The 21,064-nt window shown below is 45.6% G+C and overlaps 1 protein-coding gene across 1 annotated transcript; it reads left to right on the top strand.

The window, feature by feature from the left end:
• Positions 1-244: 244 nt before the first annotated feature.
• LOC117349772 (semaphorin-7A-like) lies at positions 245-16,605 on the top strand. Its single transcript, XM_033923366.1, has 14 exons — positions 245-326; positions 520-659; positions 5,085-5,147; positions 7,597-7,695; positions 8,725-8,827; positions 10,380-10,478; positions 11,137-11,276; positions 12,782-12,957; positions 13,056-13,164; positions 13,294-13,498; positions 13,774-13,889; positions 15,422-15,594; positions 15,919-15,974; positions 16,111-16,605. Exons 1-14 carry the CDS (start codon positions 245-247, stop codon positions 16,449-16,451), a joined length of 1,902 nt encoding a protein of 633 aa, XP_033779257.1. The 3' UTR covers positions 16,452-16,605.
• Positions 16,606-21,064: the final 4,459 nt, after the last annotated feature.

Here is a 21,064-nt window from a genome sequence, read left to right as displayed (position 1 = left end):
GAAATAGAGAGGGAGGAGGGGAGGAAGTGACACAGGTAGAGAGGAAATGGAGAGAGTGGAGGAGGGAGGAAAGCGACACGAGCTGGAGAGGAAGGGGAGAGAGTGAAGCAGATAGAGAGGGGGGAAGGGGGGAGAGCGTGGAAGAGGCAGACGTAGGGAGAACCAGCGCAGGTTAAGAAGCAGAGAGGGGGGGGGGGGAGGAGGGGAGAGATTTTCATCTGACCACCGAGAGGGCTCCGGTGCGATGGAGACCCTCTTTTTCCTGCTCTCCGCTCTCCCTTTGGTCTGCGGCCAGAAGATCCCCAGGCTGAAGCTTCTGCAGGCAGGTGAGCGGGTGCTGATTAGAACTCAGAGCTGGCTTCTGGCTTTTCCTCTCCTGCTTTGCCAAGGCATGGCATCCTCTGCATTGCAGGACGCAGACTCTCCTTGCGGCATCCCACCCCCCTCTGCAGCAGGGAGAGGGGGGTTCAAGCCCCCGGTGACCTTGGGCTAATCCTGAGCCTCTTTCCCCCCTTGCAGATTACCCGGGGCTGACTTTTGAGCGTGCAGAGAACCATTCCGTCCTCTTCCACGACGAAGGATGCACCAAGGCGTATATCGGGGGGCGAGGGGTCCTCTACGTGCTCACCATCAGCGACCACCACGTGAGCCACAACAAGGTAGCCATCGCCCTCTTCCCGGAGGAGCCCACGAAAAGGGCAGAGGGCTTGTACTGCTCTTTGATGGCATCTTTTGGGGATTGGGTTGTTATTATTTTTTTTTTTTTGGGGGGGGGGGGAAGCGGACAGCTCAAAGATCTGCTGAGGGGACTACCTGTCAGAAAGCCACAGGAATTAAGGGGAGGGGCTGCATTTTGTTTGTTGCATCGTAAATCATGGGGAGGGGACTGTGTCTTGGGGTGCTCTGTATTGACTGATGCACAGCAATTAATGGGGAGGGGCTGTGTTTTGGTTGAGTCACAGTAATTATTGGGGAGGGGGCTGCATTTTGCTTGGTGCATCGTAATTCAAGGGGAGGGGGCTGTGTTTTGGGGTGCTCCGTGTTGATTGATGCGCAGCAATTAATGGCGAGGGGCTGTGTTTTGGTTGAGTCAGTAATTATTGGGGAGGGGGCTGCATTTTGGTTGGTTCATCGTAATTCAAGGGGAGGGGACTGTGTTTTGGGGTGCTCTGTGTTGATTGATGCACAGCAATTAATGGGGAGGGGCTGTGTTTTGGTTGTTGCATCGTAATTCAAGGGGAGGGGACTGTGTTTTGGGGTGCTCCGTGTTGATTGATGCACAGCAATTAATGGGGAGGGGCTGCATTTTGCTTGTTGCATCGTAATTCAAGGGGAGGGGACTGTGTTTTGGGGTGCTCCGTGTTGATTGATGCGCAGCAATTAATGGGGAGGGGCTGCATTTTGCTTGTTGCATCGTAATTCAAGGGGAGGGGGCTGTGTTTTGGGGTGCTCCGTGTTGATTGATTCACAGCAATTAATGGGGAGGGGCTGCATTTTGCTTGTTGCATCGTAATTCATGGGGAGGGGACTGTGTTTTGGGGTGATCCGTGTTGATTGATTCACAGCAATTAATGGGGAGGGGCTGCATTTTGCTTGTTGCATCGTAATTCAAGGGGAGGGGCTGTGTTTTGGTTGAGTCACAGTAATTATTGGGGAGGGGGCTGCATTTTGGTTGGTGCATCGTAATTCAAGGGGAGGGGACTGTGTTTTGGGGTGCTCTGTGTTGATTGATGCACAGCAATTAATGGGGAGGGGCTGTGTTTTGGTTGTTGCATCGTAATTCAAGGGGAGGGGACTGTGTTTTGGGGTGCTCCGTGTTGATTGATGCACAGCAATTAATGGGGAGGGGCTGCATTTTGCTTGTTGCATCGTAATTCAAGGGGAGGGGACTGTGTTTTGGGGTGCTCCATGTTGATTGATGCACAGCAATTAATGGCGAGGGGCTGTGTTTTGGTTGAGTCACAGTAATTATTGGGGAGGGGGCTGCATTTTGGTTGGTGCATCGTAATTCAAGGGGAGGGGACTGTGTTTTGGGGTGCTCTGTGTTGATTGATGCACAGCAATTAATGGGGAGGGGCTGTGTTTTGGTTGTTGCATCGTAATTCAAGGGGAGGGGACTGTGTTTTGGGGTGCTCCGTGTTGATTGATGCACAGCAATTAATGGGGAGGGGCTGCATTTTGCTTGTTGCATCGTAATTCAAGGGGAGGGGACTGTGTTTTGGGGTGCTCCGTGTTGATTGATGCGCAGCAATTAATGGGGAGGGGCTGCATTTTGCTTGTTGCATCGTAATTCAAGGGGAGGGGGCTGTGTTTTGGGGTGCTCCGTGTTGATTGATGCACAGCAATTAATGGCGAGGGGCTGTGTTTTGGTTGAGTCACAGTAATTATTGGGGAGGGGGCTGCATTTTGGTTGGTGCATCGTAATTCAAGGGGAAGGGACTGTGTTTTGGGGTGCTCTGTGTTGATTGATGCACAGCAATTAATGGGGAGGGGCTGAGTTTTGGTTGTTGCATCGTAATTCAAGGGGAGGGGACTGTGTTTTGGGGTGCTCCGTGTTGATTGATGCACAGAAATTAATGGGGAGGGGCTGCATTTTGCTTGTTGCATCGTAATTCAAGGGGAGGGGACTGTGTTTTGGGGTGATCCGTGTTGATTGATTCACAGCAATTAATGGGGAGGGGCTGCATTTTGCTTGTTGCATCGTAATTCAAGGGGAGGGGGCTGTGTTTTGGGGTGCTCCGTGTTGATTGATGCACAGCAATTAATGGGGAGGGGCTGCATTTTGCTTGTTGCATCGTAATTCAAGGGGAGGGGGCTTTGTTTTGGGGTGCTCCGTGTTGATTGATGCACAGCAATTAATGGGGAGGGGCTGCATTTTGCTTGTTGCATCGTAATTCAAGGGGAGGGGACTGTGTTTTGGGGTGCTCCGTGTTGATTGATGCGCAGCAATTAATGGGGAGGGGCTGCATTTTGCTTGTTGCATCGTAATTCAAGGGGAGGGGACTGTGTTTTGGGTTGCTCCGTGTTGATTGATGCACAGCAATTAATGGGGAGGGGCTGCATTTTGCTTGTTGCATCGTAATTCAAGGGGAGGGGACTGTGTTTTGGGGTGCTCCGTGTTGATTGATGCACAGCAATTAATGGGGAGGGGCTGCATTTTGCTTGTTGCATCGTAATTCAAGGGGAGGGGACTGTGTTTTGGGGTGCTCCGTGTTGATTGATGTACAGCAATTAATGGGGAGGGGCTGCATTTTGCTTGTTGCATCATAATTCAAGGGGAGGGGACTGTGTTTTGGGGTGCTCCATGTTGATTGATGCACAGCAATTAATGGGGAGGGGCTGCATTTTGCTTGTTGCATCGTAATTCAAGGGGAGGGGACTGTGTTTTGGGGTGCTCCGTGTTGATTGATGCACAGCAATTAATGGGGAGGGGCTGCTTTTTGCTTGTTGCATCGTAATTCAAGGGGAGGGGACTGTGTTTTGGGGTGCTCCGTGTTGATTGATGCACAGCAATTAATGGGGAGGGGCTGTGTTTTGGTTGAGTCACAGTAATTATTGGGGAGGTGGCTGCATTTTGGTTGATGCGTAGTAATTAATGGCCTGGGGCTGTGTTGTTGTTGTTTTTTTTGGTTGAGTTGCAGTAATTAATGGGGAGGGGGATAGGGAATGAGATTGTGAGTCTGCTTTTTTGGTGGTCACACTTTCAAAGCGGTTCAGGCAGTTATTAGGAATAAGTGACTTGCCTGGGGTCACAAGGAACAGCCTAGGATCCGATCCCACGACCTCAGGATGCTGAGACAGCAGCTCTACCCCTGTTGGGTTGATGCACTGCAATTAATGGGGCGGGGCTGTGGTTTGGGGGGCTGTGTTGTGGTTGAGTTACAGTAATTAACGGGGAAAGGGAATTGGAGTTGCGATTCTGCCTTTTTGTGGTCACACATTACAGGTCACATTACAGGATCTGATCCCACGACCTCAGGATGCTGAGACAGCAGCTCTACCACTGTTTGGTTGATGCACAATAATTAATGGGGAAGGGATAAGGAATGAGATTTTGATTCTGCTATTTTGTGGTTACACATTAAAAGCGGTTTACATATGTACAGGTCACAAGGAGCAGTGCAGGGATCTGATCCCACGACCTCAGGAGGCTGAGACAGCAGCTCTACCCCTGTTGGGTTGATGCACTGCAATTAATGGGACGGGACTGTGGTTTTGGGGGGCTGTGTTGTGGTTGAGTTACAGTAATTAACGGGGAAAGGGAATTGGAGTTGCGATTTTGCCTTTTTGTGGTCACACATTACAGGTCACATTACAGGATCTAATCCCATGACCTCAGGATGCTGAGACAGCAGCTCTACCACTGTTTGGTTGATGCACCATAATTAATGGGGAAGGGATAAGGAATGAGATTTTGATTCTGCTATTTTGTGGTTACACATTAAAAGCGGTTTACATATGTACAGGTCACAAGGAGCAGTGCAGGGATCTGATCCCACGACCTCAGGAGGCTGAGACAGCAGCTCTACCCCTGTTGGGTTGATGCACTGCAATTAATGGGACGGGACTGTGGTTTTGGGGGGCTGTGTTGTGGTTGAGTTACAGTAATTAACGGGGAAAGGGAATTGGAGTTGCGATTTTGCCTTTTTGTGGTCACACATTACAGGTCACATTACAGGATCTAATCCCATGACCTCAGGATGCTGAGACAGCAGCTCTACCACTGTTTGGTTGATGCACCATAATTAATGGGGAAGGGATAAGGAATGAGATTGTGATTCTGCTATTTTGTGGTTACACATTCAAAGCGGTTTACATATGTACGGGCAGTTATTGTGTACCCGGGGCATTGGAGGATTGAGTAACTCGCCCGGGATCGCAAAGAGGAGTGCTGGGATCCGATCCCACGTCCTCGGGGTGCTGAGGCAGCATCCCTACCCCGGTTGGGTTGATTCACAGTAATTAATGGGGAGAGAGCTGTGTTTTGGTTGCTGCATAGTAAATGGTGGGGAGGGGGGCTCTCTTTTGGTTGAGTCATTCACAGTGATTTATGGGGAGGGGGCTGTTTGTTTTATCTCCTTCAGATTTTGCTCAATGTAGATGAAAAGGCTTTGAAGACCTGCAAACTCAGGTATCCTGCAGCTCAGGTAAGTCTAACTGGGACCCCCCCCCCCCAAATACAGATTTCCTTGCAGGTGTGTCAGTTTCTCTCTTGCAACTCTTTTCCAGTTCAATAATTTTTATTAAGTATTTTAAAGGATACAAGAATCATTTAAAGTACATAGAAACAAAATAAAGCTTTCTGTATATAAAATATATAAATCTATGTTTAACTGTATAGGAGCAAAGGCTCCAATTATTAAAAATGTATGTAAGGGATATATAAGATAAAGATGAGAGAGAGCAGTAAAGAAAAAGGAAAGAGAGAAGAGAGGAGAAGAAAAGGATAACAGGAGTGTCTAAGAAGATGAGCGTACATAGGAATCTAAGAATGACCATGGAGATTTGTTGTATTTTAAGTTCATGCAGGTTCGGAATGTAACTCTCTTCTCATATGCATAGGATTCAAATCTATGATACATACTCAGAGAGTTCCACCAAAAGGTATAATCTAATAGCGAGGGTGATTTCCAATTTTTTAGAATGTGCATGAGGGCAGTCACCAACATGGTATCAATGAGTTTAGGTGGACAATTTGATTGTGTGAAACATGGGTGTTGAGAGCGAAGGATTACGATGTCTATAGAGATTTCTTCTGAGCAGTTAGTAATAGATTGTATGGTGTTCCAGACGTAGGTCCAAAAAGAGCGGACTAGAGTACAATGAAATAACATATGATCAAGAGTTCCTTCCTCTTTCAAACAGTTCCAGCAAACAGAGTCTTGCTTTAAGTTAGCTTTCCACATGCGAAGTGGGGTCCATATTTTCATGCAAGAGCCATCCAGTGTAGGGAATGACCTGGATTTGATTCAGGCCACATCTTCCATTTAGGTTGACTGGACTGGGGGGGAGGGGAAAGCCTGAATCATTATTCAGTAGTGACCTGCTGAGAAGATTCAGGGTCCATGCCTGCAGGGTTCAGGAGGGAGCCCTAGTGCATAATGACTGGGAAAGTGATGAGGGATGAGTTTATACAATGAGGGAAACTCTCCAGGATGAAGGCTTAGGCTGCTGTAAGAGAGAAATTCAGAACAGTCTAGAAAAGTCATAAGGTCTATCCAGTCTGCCTGCTTACTCCATCTACTGTCCCTTCCTCTCTGTTAGAGGTCCAATGTACCTGTTCCAAGCTTTCTTGAATTCAGATACACTTTTTGTCTCCACCTCCTCCACTGGGAGGCCATTCCAAGCATTAAAGTATTTTCTGAGGTCACTTCTTAGTCTATCCCCTTTCCTCTTCATCCTTTGCCCCTCCTTCCAATTGAGCTTCCTTTTTCATTGAAAGAGACTTACCAACTGTGCATGCTTGCCACGTAGATATTTAAACATCTCTATCATATCTCCCCCTCCAGCTTTTCCTCCGAAATATAAATTTTTAGGTCAGAGACAGGATGGGAATTTCACGGAAGTGACCACAAAGCAAAGCTACAAACCTCAAGGGGGGCTTTTCGCTTAGGTTACTTCGGGCATAGGATGAAGTTAAGAGGTGATAGGCTCTGGAGTAATCTAAGGAAATACTTTTTTACAGAAAGGGTGGTAGATGCATGGAACAGTCTCCCAGAAGAGGTGGTGGAGACAGAGACTATGTCTGAATTCAAAAGGGCCTGGGATAGGCACATGGGATCTCTCAGAGAGATAAAGAGATGACGGTAACTGTGGATGGGCAGACTAGATGGGCCATTTGGCCTTTATCTGCCATCATGTTTCTACCGTGAAATCCGGCACACGGTCTGCGTAGACGAGATACCCATCAAAGCGCTTTTGTTGTGTGCAAACTGCCCCCTAAGACTGCAACAAAGACAGATCTCACTGTCAGGCATATATTATTAATTTGAAAAGCTCTCCATGCACACACCAACTCCCAGTGCCCCTCACTCCTGCCCCACAGCACCCCCTGCTATTCCAGTTCTTTTGCAGCATAAGCAAGTAATTACACCTCATTCCCTGATAAAAGCACTGCAAGGGGGCTCACTTCGGAAGAGGCGGTGCTACGAGCTAAGTCCAAAACTTTCTTGCACTATATTAATAAGTTAAAAAGGATCAAATATAACACAATAAAACAGACGAATGTAAAAAGGATGAATATAAGAAAGTGAAGTGAGATATGAAAAGTGCGGCCAGATCGGCCTGTATACCAAACATATCCCTTCCTGCTGTGGTGAAGATTTAATGTGGACTGTTGTATATGCATATGAATATTAATAGTAGCCGTGATATTGCCGCTGGATTGACTTATTCCAGTACTGAGACACCCCCCCCACACACACACTTGTACACAGTTCTACCAATGCCCCTCACTCCTGCCCTGCAGCACTTCCTGCTATTCCAGTACCAAAGACACCCCTCTCCCCCAACACATACAGTCAGACACACACACAGGTAGCCGAGAAGGCAGAAACCGCGACTACAGAGCAAGGATTTGCTTTTCTCTTCCTGCAGGATGACTGTGATAATTATATCCGCGTGATTCAAAGGATAAACAGCACAAACCTCATTATCTGTGGTACCAACGCCGAGTCTCCGAAATGCTGGTTCCTGGTAAGCAGCGAATGTTCCCAGAACATCTTGTTATAAGTGGTGTCTCTGTGCCTGCAGACAACAGCCACCTGCATTCAGGGCGCCCTTGGCATGCGTTGTGTCTATTTTTTGCATTAAAATAGGTTGGGTTTGGTTTTGGTTTTTTTTTTACAAGCTTTGGCATCAATATTGAAAATAAAGGGGGTCAATATTCAAAGCTATTTAATTGGACTGGAAAGTCCATGGGGTGGAGTCGGCGCCCAAGCAGTTAAATGTCGACATTCAGGCCCTAACTGCCAGGTTAACCAGACAAATTGGACTGCATGAAACACTGCCATATCATTATGCGGTGTCGCTTAGGCATTAATTGCTGAATATTGCATGACTGCATGAGAGAGAGAGCCACATAAACTCGGGGGTTCAGTGCCGGTGGTCAAACATGGCTCGGCATTAAATATGTGGAGATAATACAGACTGCCACGGGCTGAATTATGACCCCCAAAGTGTATCAATACAGAGTCCCAGTAGCCAAGCAGAATCTTCCCCCTCCCCTACTCTCTTCTGTTCTAATATGAACATTAAAATAATCTTTGACACTACAGGAACAACAGTGATGGAAAAAGACAGAAAGAACAGAGCCAGGGCAATTACTTATCCTACGCTTTCCATGTGCCTTGGGAGCCCGCCCACCCGCCACCCCCATCCTTCTTATTCCAGAAAAATCTGACATGTCATGAAAAGAGTTTCATGCCTAATGCTCAGAGACCTGCTGTTCAACCTCGGTGGGGGAGGGGGAAGGGGGGGCACACCCAAGGATCCCACAGCCAGTCAGATTTTTAGGCGATCTGCAGTAAATATGCATGAAGTGCATTTGCATATACTGGGTCTCCAGTGTCTGTGCGGTTATCTCATACATATTCCTTGGGGTTATCTGGAGCAGTCTGCGACTGTGCGTCTGATTTCAGCCGTGTACATTGTAGTGAGGGAATTTTGTGGACAGGAAGCCACTGGAATAATGTGGCTTTTTTGGTTTTCAATCTGCTTTCCAAGACCAAGGGATCCAAAGAACCGCAGAGCAACCTGGGTCAACCAGTGAGCGGTGACAGGATCGCTCCAGCCCTGCCTTCGCAGCCAGCAGTAACCCTCGCCGTAGGTACGTGTTCCCTCCTACACTGCTCAAAACAAATGTGGCGCCCTCTGTGGGGAGGGCAGGGACTATGGAAACCGTATAGGTAATATATGGTATATATATTTTTAAATAAATCTTGATTGCCTATATTTGTAGCTGTAGGTGAGACTTTTTTATTACACTAACTCAACACCCCTGTGACGAGTTTTCCAGAGTTCTGAAGGTAAATTATTGTGACTGCCACATCCTGTAGGGCTACCCTGAACCAGCCTTAACAACAGCCAGCTATGGCAAAGGACTGGGTGAGTTAGTACAGTGAAAAGGCCTCGGCTACAATTTGTTTCTTGTTTGTTATTTCGATGTATTAAACAAAGCCAGTGGCCATGGGACTGTTCAAAAGATGATTTGATAATGAAGGCCTTTATTTTACAAGTGAGAATAGAAGCATTTATCCATGTAAATGTTGATTCACCCATGCAGATTTCAGGGGCTGCACTCTGGGTGGCATATGGGCCTAATATTTAAACGGCCAGGAGATACTCTGGGCCATTTTAGTCATGTGTCCAGGGCTAAGCAGTCATATTCAGCAGTACTTAACCAAACGGTGATACTGAAAATGTCCCATTCGCACCCAAGTGGAAATGGCTATTTTGTAGACATTAACCAGTTAAGATAATCACATGAGTTTTCTCACTATCGCTGTCTCTGCCCCATTCCTGTAAGCTCTGCTTTAACTGCACAAGCCTCGAACACATGATTTTAAAGTGTTTGAGGCTTGTGCAGATGAGGACGGAGCTTAGGCATTGGTGGAATGAGGTATTATGACATCACAATCTGAGCTCTAGAATGTTGCTACTTAGGATTTGAAAATGAGGCTTGTGCAGATGAGGACGGAGCTTAGGCATTGGTGGAATGAGGTATTATGACATCACAATCTGAGCTCTAGAATGTTGCTACTTAGGATTTGAAAGTGTTTGAGGCTTGTGCAGATGAGGACGGAGCTTAGGCATTGGTGGAATGAGGCATTATGACATCACAATCTGAGCTCTAGAATGTTGCTACTTAGGATTTGAAAGTGTTTGAGGCTTGTGCAGATGAGGACGGAGCTTAGGCATTGGTGGAATGAGGCATTATGACATCACAATCTGAGCTCTAGAATATTGCTACTTAGGATTTGAAAGTGTTTGAGGCTTGTGCAGATGAGGACGGAGCTTAGGCATTGGTGGAATGAGGCATTATGACATCACAAGCTGAGCTCTAGAATGTTGCTGCTTATGATTTTAAAGTGTTTGAGGCTTGTGCAGATGAGGACAGAGTTTGCAGAAATGGGGCAGGGACAGGAAAAGAACTCGCAGGGACAGGACGGGAAAATGAGTTCCCACGGGGACGGGGAAAAATTTGTCCTTGTGTCATTCTCTACCTTGGACTACCAGTGAAAAGGCGTCCCATCCTGTGGCGTCTAACCGTTCTGAGCCAGCCTGGCTATGCTTTCTTTCAATAATTTGGCAGGAGGTGAAGGTTGTGAATAGGATTCAATGCAGGCATCCAAATCTCTTAACTCTTCTCCATGTTGCAGAGGGAGAGCTGTACTCGGCCTTATCTCAGGACAGAAGTGTATTCCAGCGCAGCTTTGGCCAGAAGAAGCTGGTGAAGACAGAGGAAAAATGGCTTGGAAGTAAGAGAAAGGCTTTTCCCTATTATTGTCCCAGTAATCCCAGTTCAGAGCTTTCAACCATAAATGTGCTGGGATGTCCACCCTACCCCCAACTATACTTATTTATTTTACAAGGTCTCTGGCATAAAGAACTCTCATTCTCAGCTTCAGCTCCTGGAGATGACCTGACATTTTCACGTGATGGAGAGAGTTAGGGGGGTGGGGGCGCAAACCTAGCTCTTTAGTACCATTCTTTTGTTACAGGACCAATGTATCAGGCTGGAGGGACTCTCCTTCCTGCTCCATATTTGCTAACCATCTCTCTCTCATCCTTCACTCTCCTTCATCCATCACTATTCCACTATCCGACTCTCCTTCCATCTATGTCTCTCACTCCTTCACTTTCCTTCAATCCATTACTCCATCAATCCATATCTCTCACTTCTTCATTCTGCTTCACTTCTTCACTCCCCCCCTCCATAACTCCCACATTTCTCCACTCTCTCCTTACTCCTTTCCGTTTCCGTTCATCCTTCACTCTTCCTTCATCCATCTCCCTCACTTCTTCACTCTCTCGCCTTCTTTCTTTCAGGCATCAGAGGGCAGTTTTTCTCCTTTTTTTCAGTGTCTTACGCGTGCCATTTCAGCCTCACTGATGTTGAATTTGTGCTTCTTTCAGGAGCAGAATTCATTGGCATGGCTCTGCTTCCTGAGAAGGACAAGTCGATAGAAGAAATTTATGTCTTTTACAATGAAGTAAACAGGACTGCTGAGCTGGACAAGGAGCCTATTAAAGCCAGGCTGGGCCGAGTGTGCAAGGTATGCAGCCAGAGCGCTGCAAAAGACCTCAAGGACGCATCACAGAGCCCAAACTCTTTCACTCAAAGATTCAACATCTCTGCTTCAAAATATAACATATTTGGGGGTCTGATAGGATAATAAATTTAGATATATTAAATTGAGCGTCAATATAGAAATTTTATATGTTGAACATTGTGATTGTTTAGGAGGGAGGGGGGATTAATTCTGAAATAGATATTAATAGAATATTAAGTGTGGTACTGAAGAAAAAAATGTTGTATTTATTGTTACACTTATCGTAAGTTTTGAAAATAATAAAGAATTAGAACAAAAGCAGAAAAAAACCCCACCATAACATAACATAAAATCAATTTGTAGACCGCATAACCGTGAGGATGCATGTGGTTTACAAAAGATTAGCCTAAGTCACAAATAAAACTCTGAAAAATTAATTACCCAGAAATCTAGAGAACAAATAAGTCTTCAGATGCCTTCTAAAATCCAAGTATGACATGGCTAGAAAGAATAGATGTTTAAAATCTTTGCCTCGGAGGGCGGCCTGGTAAGTCAGTGTACGTTCGTGATATATTTTTAAACTTACATCCCTTCACTGAAGGGTAAACGAAAAAAGCACAAGCTATGCGGGAGTTTTTTGGATTAAAGACTGAGAATACCTCCAACAGGTATGAGGGTGCATGACCAGTTATAATTCTATAATAAATGCAACCACATTTGAAAATGATTTGGGCCTTCATAAGTAGCCAATGTAATTTGTGATAAAAGGGAGATACGTGATCATATTTTTTTCAGAACAAAAATTAATCTCACTGCTGTGTTCTGTATGAGTCGTAATCTGGAAATATTATTTTTTACCCCTGCAAGATAAACTGGGTGTGGGGAGGTAGTGGGAGGCAGGTCCACCAGATAGCCCCAGTTCATAGGGGTCAGCTGAGCCAGTCCTGGTTTTATCCCACTATATAATATAATAATAATAATAATATAAAGGGAGACACACCTTCCTACTTTTATTAAGAAACTCAAATCAGAACTACATTTCCCTTGACGGAATAAAGAGGAGCTGGGACTGGAACAGATTGCCCACATTGCTTAGGAGCTCTAACTCAGGGCTTCCCAAGGGTATCCCGGAGAATGAGTAGTCAGGATATCTAGAATGGGAAAGCATGAGATAAATTTGCATACATTGGAAATCCAGTATGTGCTAATTTATCAGATTCATTTCAGAGATTCTGAAGTTTCAACCGCTGTCCAAAACAGTTCTGTTTCATTCACCTTTCTTCCCAAACTGGATTTCTGTCCACTAGAGTCTCAGCTGAGACTCAACAAGCTCACCTCATAGGTGAGTGCACTCTGATTTCATCCTCCGGTTCTGAAAAAAAAAAAAAAAAAAGCTGGACACGCTTAGCATTTAACACCTCCTCTCAGCATGCATACTGAAATGATGAGCCCCTCTTTTCCATGATGACAGAACTGGGCAAATCATATCCTTTCTTCTCTGGTTGCAGGTTGATGAGGGAGGGAAGAACTTCCTGGTTGATTTCTGGACCACATTTCTCAAAGCACGGTTGATCTGTGGCAGTCCTTCTGATTTCCAATATTTCAACAAGCTGGAGGATGCATTTGTGCTGGCGGGGGACAGCGAGAGCAGAGGAACGATGTTTGGCGTTTTCTCAAACATTTGGTGAGTGGACAGCCAAGCTCTGAGTTTCAAGAAGTTATTCAGAGAGGGGAGCATGGCTCACTCATCTTCCCCCCCCCTTCCTTCATTTCCACTTGTAGGGGTTCCACTGCTGTCTGTGCATATTCCATGGATCGGATAAAGCAGGCTTTTGCCACTTCCAAATTGAAGGGCTTCCAAAGCCCCATGACAGGGAGCAGGCCCGGGAAGGTATGAAGTAAGAGCGGGATAATAGTTTCTGCTCCCACACCCCTCAGCTGTGGCTTTCCCTTCTTCCAGCATTCCTCCCTCCCCATTCTCCACCACTGACACCTTCTCTCTACATTTTTCTGCTCTCAGTGTGTCCCTCAGGTGACTACCAATACACTACCTAAGAATGTCCTGAGCGCAATTAAGGAGCATCCTGAAATCGAAGACAACATATATCCAGAGGGGAATCGTCCACTGTATGTGCTGCCTCCAGACCAGACTTATACCAGAATCATTGCAGACCACGTCTGGGACTTTAGTAACAATCCCCACACTGTCCTCTTTCTGGGAACAGGTGGGGCCATCTCCTAGTTCAGCATTAAGCAGTTTGTGGAGTCTTAGTACTAGAGCAGCAAGGTGTGCTGTGGGACAGGAGAAAGGGGCAGAGTTGTGTATGGGGGTCTCAGTACTGGAATAGCAGGGGGGCACTGCAGGGCAGGAGTGAGGGGCATTGGCAGAGATGTGTGTGTATTGGGGGGGTGGTGTTCAAAACTTGAATATCAGAAGGTGCTGCAAGGTACTGTTCTCTGCTGATCTCACAATGAACATTTTTTCTCTCTGATGGTTCAGATAAAGGAAAGATTCATAAAGTGCTCTACAGTAATGGACAGGCAAGCATCCTGGCTGAGCTCAGTCCTTTCCTCAAAGCAGCTCCTGTCTCTACCATGGCTCTAGACAGCAGCACGGTAAAGTCTTGCACTTTGAATTCTGCGTGTGTGGGTGTTCTGGGTTGTTGTTTTTTTAAATTGTACAACTGCTTAGCAGTTGTCGGAGATAATTTGCAATCTTTACTCCCTGGGTGCCCTTTATTTCAAGGCACTTGGTTACCAAAAAAAGGCAACCTCTCTATTAGTATTCCCTTCGAAGATACCTCTCTCTAAACCATGTTCTGCCATGGGATAATCAAGTTTCCTTCAGTGTCTAGTTTAAAATTTGCTCTGTTGCTCAGTCACAGGGAGACTTGTGTGGCACACACATACTTATGAAACAAGAGTTCTTTCCACTTTCTCTTGGAGGAAATCATTTCCAGTGATTCTCATCTCTTGGCTCTCACATTTCTCCCTTTCTTCCTCGAAGGTGACACCACTACTGGGACAGGCAGAAGGTTCCAGGAATAGCTTGTGGACTAAGCCTAGTTTTCACCTTCTGCCTGATGTTTACAATCAGGAGTCTCCAGGTCTATCGCATTTCTCAGATACATATGCCACCCCCTCTTTTCTTTAAAGGACTCCTGCCCTCCTACCTTACCAATCATTTCTCTTTCTCTTGACCTCAGTCTTTTTTCACCTTCCCCTCAGTTAAGGTTGCACCCACAAGAGATTCATCTCCAGGCTCTTGGCCTACCAGGCAGCCTCTAAGGATCCAGAGTGGAGACTTCTAATCTGAACTTCATCTTCTTATACACTTCTCCCTCTGGATTCGCGGGGGATAGGGGCAGAGCCGGACCGCGAATGGTGAAATACCGCAAATATCTTCTGGTCCGACTCTGACCCACCCCCGCCTCCCTCCTGCCTTCCCCCCGGCATCCCAGCCTTACCTGGTGGTCTAGCGGGCTTTCGGGGCAGGAGCGATCTTCCTACGCTCCTGCCCCGTGCAGATCGCCAATAGGAAATAGCTGCCGTGAGTTCCCGTAGTCTCTCGAGACTACGACGGGAACTCCCCACAGCCATTTCCTATTGGCGATCTACACAGGGGAAGGAGTGTAGGAAGATCGCTCCTGCCCCGAAAGCCCACTAGACCACCAGGTAAGGCCAGGACGTTGGGGGGAAGGCTAAACTGTGGGGTTGTTTTCTTTTTTCCCCCTCCCCAAAAAATCGCAAATATGTGAAATCGCGATTGCCGAAACTGCGAATGGGGAGGGGGAAGTGTATGCACTTTAGAAAGCTCTTAAAAACACTCATCAAATACGATGACTTAGTTCAAATAACTCACACTTTCATCACTGAGAAATCCCCCTTTTCACTATTTCACCCTTATTCTTCCTCTGTCATTATTCTTTAAATCCTTATTACCAAATGTTAAAATGTTGTATTTGTTCTTTGTTTACTCTGTAAACCGCTTAGAACTGTAAGGCTTGTGCAGTATAAAAATAAAGATTTATGTTATGTTATAACTGTTGATAGTGTAATAAGAATCTTGGGTGTAGGGAGGGTTCCGGTCTGTGGTAGGGTGCTGCAGGCAAGCAGGAGTTGGCCTGACACAGTATTTTTTACTACAGGGATACCTTTACGTGGGCAGCACACTCCAAGTCATACGTATGCCATTAGCAGATTGTGAGCAGTATGGAGAGACCTGCAGAAAGTGTGTCCTTGCCAGGGATCCGTACTGCGGCTGGGATTCAACTAACAAGCGATGCTCAGCCATCTCGCAAGGAGGGAATGACACCAACAGGTCTGTGTTAAATCAATTCCCAAACTCACCTACTCCCTGTAACATTAGAACTGACCTCTAACTGGACTCTCCCTTGAACTACCCCGTCTCTCCTCCCTGTAATATTATAACTGTCCTCTCCCTCCAGCCACCCCCAGTCTCATCTCCCCCCTTATATACTGTAACTGTCCTCTCCCTCCAGTCACCCCCAGTCTCATCTCCCCCCTTTTATATTGTAACTGAACTCTTCCTCCAGCTACTCCCAGTCTGACTTCCTCCATTTTAAAGTATAAGTGGCCTCTCTCTCCAGCAGTTCCCAGGCTCACCTTTCTTTCTTTCTTCCAGTAATCTCCTGCAGAGCCTTGACCCACAGAATGTGACAGTGTGTGAAAAGGCAGCAGGTAAGCCTATGCAAGTCTGTAAGCTTTCTAACCCTGGGATGTCAAGTGGCTCATTCCTCTTCTGTCTCTCTCTGCTTTTGAGTCTTTGAAATTTCTTTCCTCTGTTTGTATTCTTTTTTTCCCCGGATCCGTGCAGCACGTCTTTCTCAGGAGAACGTAAAAATGGTATCTGTGGACCGAGCTGGTTACATCTACCTGCCGTGCCCTGTGCGTTCCCAGCATGCCTCCTACACGTGGTGGAGAGATGGCTCCAAGAAGTACCCATGCGTGGTAGAAGGCGGCTCCTGCACTCTGCGCTTTAACAAAGATACCCCCGTGCACGACGGCATCTTCCGATGCAGTGCCACAGAAGAGGGAGTGGAGGAGGAGATCACTGCTTATAAAGTGGTGATGCACAGCAGCGGTGGGATTCCGAGGCTGTCCTTGCCAACTATAGCCGCCATCTTCCTTCTTGCCATCACCTTTGTGTGCATGTAGCGCCAGCCACCAGGATCTTGGAAGGGTTCCAGAAAACTGCCACTGCACTCGCCTTCAGCATCCATCCTTCCAGCACTGTTCCCGAGAACCCTTCCCCAAGATAACTCTGTACTATAGCACTCGCATAGGGTGATTATGTAACTATCCCACATAAGTATAAAGGTGTTTTTTGTGGGGTTTTTTTTTTTTTTTGTTAAATCACCTGCTGCTCATTAGAGCTTCTCTCAGCTTCTTCCTTGTGGTACCTTTAGGTCCCTCCAGCCCCTCTCAGGAGAAAGCTTCCTTATAAATTCCCAAGTAGCAATGGGGCTACAAATGCTTTTGCCAATCCCCCCTCCTCTCTTTCTAGCCATGAAATTAATGTGTATGGCAGGAGAGTTTCACTGGGGCACAGTTTTGGGTGAATAGCTTTCCTTTCAGCACCCTGGACAGGTATCACGAGCTCCAGCAGTCTTGAAATCAGAGGGGCGAAGGGTGTGTCCTGCAGGGTTCCAGCCTGCTCAGCAAAGTTTTCTGTAGAGCATGTGGTCTGTCTATCCCCTCATCCTGCCGCTGTATTTGCTGCCCTCCCCCAGTGATCCTGCTTTTGTGTAGAAAATGCAAAGAACGTTTACATACATACCATGCGCTTTGTACAGACAGGATCACGTTATCTTCTCAGTCCAGGAGATTAAAACTGACAAAACACCAAAAATTGTCTCTGCTTCTTTGCTGAGGGAGCAAGGGGAACTTCTTTGCTGAGGGAGCAAGGGGACATTAGCGCTTGTATCGCAGCAGGAAAAGATCCCTCCGGCACCAATGTAATCAGGGAATCAAGTGTGAAGATAGAGAGGCTACTAAGGCACCATCAGGTCTAGGGCCTCCCAGAGTTCAGGTAGAAGTATAGTAGTAATAATCTCTCATTTCTGTCTGCTGCCTGCCAACTCGTGAAAATATTTTGAATTTTCAGTCATCCAGATTTTAAGTGACAAACTCATTTTCGTACATTTTGTGCATGAATGGGGTTGGAGAAAGGGAGTGTTGGGGGGGAGGGGGAGGGCTACTGCCTCAGGATGTCAAGCTTTATTACACATAGCCTGGCTGACAATCTGCATAAACTTATATGAATAAATTATCCATTTGCTAAGCAACCAGCTGAGTATTTAACAGATGATCTCTAATTAAGTTTGCTTGGTTTTTTAACAAGATTGTTCTGAGATGAGTGATGCTGTGGTCACTGAAATTAACATTAGAACATGCAATATACCAGACTAGGTCAGATCAAAGGTTCATCAGCCCATGAATATCTAGTGGGATCTTAAAAATCTGATGTAGGAAAATATCGGGGGGGGGGGGGGGGGGGGGGAGAAAGAGAGGCACAGGTATAATAAGCCTGACTGATAGCAAGGGAGACACGAGGTTCAAGATTTATTGTGTTGTATTATTACAAAATGAAGCACAGATTAATACACATAATAAATTTTGAATGTATAAAATATGCAAATAACATTAATCAAACAGTAAAACACAAAGCATAAAAATGTTGTCATATACAGCAAGACCCAAGAACAGGCGCACTGCGCCAATCCATCACTGCACCTTCAACCATACTTCATTATGCAGAAAAAGATGACGCTTTAGCAATTTTTTGAATTTCGGGAGATCCCCTTGTATATACTGCAGAAGCTTGTTCCATGCCTCAGGACCAACACAGGAAAACACTCCTGCTCTCATCGTTTGCAATCTGATCTCTTTTCTTGGGGAATGCTCCCCAAACTTGATCTGGGGATTCTCCAGCCACCTATGTTTTCAGGATATCGGCAATGGATATGCATTGGAGAAAGCTGCACATTCCACGACCTTTCACACTGTGCTGGCACAAGCCTGTAGATCAGGGGTGTCAAAGTTCCTCCTCGAGGGCCGCAATCCAGTCGGGTTTTCAGGATTTTCCCAATGAATTTGCATGACATCTATTAGCATACAATGAAAGCAGTGCATGTAAATAGATTTCATGCATATTCATTGGGGAAATCCTGAAAACCTGACTGGATTGTGGCGAGGAGGGACTTTGAACCCCTACTATAGATACTGGAAGAAATGCCTCAAATCACATTTGTTTAGGTCCACGTAGCGATGTGCCTACAGAAGTTTTTAGGGAAAGGACTGCAGGAGGAGATGAAAAAGGGAGCTGTGCAGAGGGGAGGGAAAGGAAGATATGGTAGTGGAACTGCTACCAAAGAAGGGTGTACTGTGCTGAAGCCTTGGGATCTAACGCTGTGGGTACCAATGTGAGCTGAACACCCCCAGTACTGAGGAAGCTCCTTCACTGTGTCTGGGCAGGAGGTAATATGAATTGGCTTTGGTACTCCCAATCATTCTGAAATGGTGCCTATGGCTGAAGCAGTTGCAGGTCAGTCAAGGGGGAGAGGGGCATAATGAGTGGTTAGGCCTCCTTCCGGGTGTCCTTAAGACACTGGAATGGTCAGTTGGCCTGTTTCAACATAGGGGGGTCCCTCTTCACAATTCCATATTGTGGTGGGCTCAGACATGTCACTTCAGTGTTGAATAAACTACAATGTTATGTCAGCTGGATAACCTAGTGGCTTTAGCACTAGGTTTGACATCCAAGGGTGCCTGATCAAATCCTGCTACTGCTCCTTGTGACCTTGGTCAAGTCACTTAACCCTCTGTTGCCTCAGGTACAGAATTAGATTTTAAGCCTGACAGGGAGATACTCACCTTCAGCTACTACTGAAGAAAGTACAAACAAATCCAAAGTAAGGATGGGATTTACATGATTGCTAACTCTCCAAAATGGCTAGGGGATTTATTAAATGTCTTTATGAAAAGATTCTCCTAAAGGCAGGTATAGTTTATTAAATCACACACATAGGAGCCAATTTTTCAAAATGATTGGGGGTGCTAAGCCCATTGGATATTACCCCTCCCTAGACACACTGAAGCACCCACACAGCTGGCTCCTAAGCACTGCATTCTCAGTACAATTTTTATTCAGTATCGGGGAACACTTCTGATTGTGGGGTGGGTAGTTTCTAGACCAGTGTCTCATACTTTTTGAGCATGGGGAGCAGTGCGGAGCATTCAGTGCAGCTCTCTGTACTAATAATCACTATTGCAGTTTAGTAAGGGGTGGTTTAAAGTGGATAATATAGAATTGCTAATCAATGTGATGGATATGCTTGTTTTTGAGTGCAAATTAACTTAAAACATAGCTCAACAGTGACATGCAAACACACATTTCATCATCCACCAACTGCAGTCATTCTCTTTGTTTTATTTAATTTGTCAGAGATGAAAATCCAAGTTCGTAAAGATAAGAAGATTGGAATGGTAACAAAGCTTTAATTGCTTTGTTGCTCAAGTTAGAATAACTACTGCATAAAAAAAAATAAAATTACTTGCGGTTAGTTTTCAAGGACCAGTCACATCAAGGAATGATACTTGTCTGGGCGGTTGTATCCTTACACAGACGCTCATAATGACAGACTTTTTTTTTTCAAATTCTTTATTCATTTTATCATCTTACAACACAATATTACATCATAAAAAATAAACACATCACTTGAATTTCTTACTAATATCATCCTAAATATATAAATTAATCCCTCCCCACCCTTCCCTTAAATATTTCAATCAAAAATATCATATAAATATTATAAACTTATTTAATAATTAACACTGACAGACTTGCATATGTGACGTACATGTCATCTATTCTAGTGTATACTTATGAAGGGAATGAAAAAAAAAAAAAAAAGTAAGTCTGGAATCTCTCTCATAGCACACCCAGAATGTCTTTGGCTGTGCCATGGCCCACAGTTTAAGAGACATTGCCCTAGACCAGGGCTGACCAAGTCCGGTCCTCGAGATCTACTGGCAGGCCAGGTTTTCAGGATATCCATAATGAGCATGCATGAGAGAGATTTGCATACCAAGAAGGCAGTGCAGGCAAATCTCTCTCATGCATATTCATTGTGGATATCCTGAAAACCTGGCCTGCCAGTAGATCTCGAGGACCGGACTTGGGCAGCCCTGCCCTTAGACAGTCGACTACTCTGAGAAATCCACCCCAGGGCATAATTCTGAATATCTACTCCAGGGTGCAGAGAAATCTGGTCCTGGCAGAGTAATTAAAAATACATAATCATTATTACTAATGTTCAAGGAGTGCTAAACCTATGGCTGATAATATGGGGCGCCCCCTACCCTGATTCAAGTTCAGAAACATCATACTTTTTTATTATTATATATATATAGAGAGAGAGAGTAACAAAGATCTGCGTGGTTCATCCAGTCTGCCCCCAGCAGTCACATTCATTATCAAGACAATGTGAATTCAAAACAGGATAAATGGAGGAGAGCAGAGAAATGAAGCAGAAACAGTTGCAGTTGCAATCCATGAAACCAAGATGGCTAAGCGGACCCGGCAATGAGTGTTAGGCTCCATTGATCTGCTTCCTTTGCTATTTTAGTCTTTATTATTTCAAATGGCACAACGCCTGAGCATAATTAATGTCCCAGGCGTTTTGCAGTAGGCACGAAATAATCAACCGCAGACTTTCTAGCATCATAAATACGTGTGACCAGCATCAAATGAGCATTCACCCACGTGG

This window comes from Geotrypetes seraphini, chromosome 16 (assembly GCF_902459505.1).
Source record: "Geotrypetes seraphini chromosome 16, aGeoSer1.1, whole genome shotgun sequence".
Taxonomy (NCBI): Eukaryota; Metazoa; Chordata; class Amphibia; order Gymnophiona; family Dermophiidae; genus Geotrypetes; species Geotrypetes seraphini.
The sequence above is the reverse complement of the archived record's forward strand: the minus strand, read 5'-3'. Positions and strand labels throughout refer to the sequence as shown.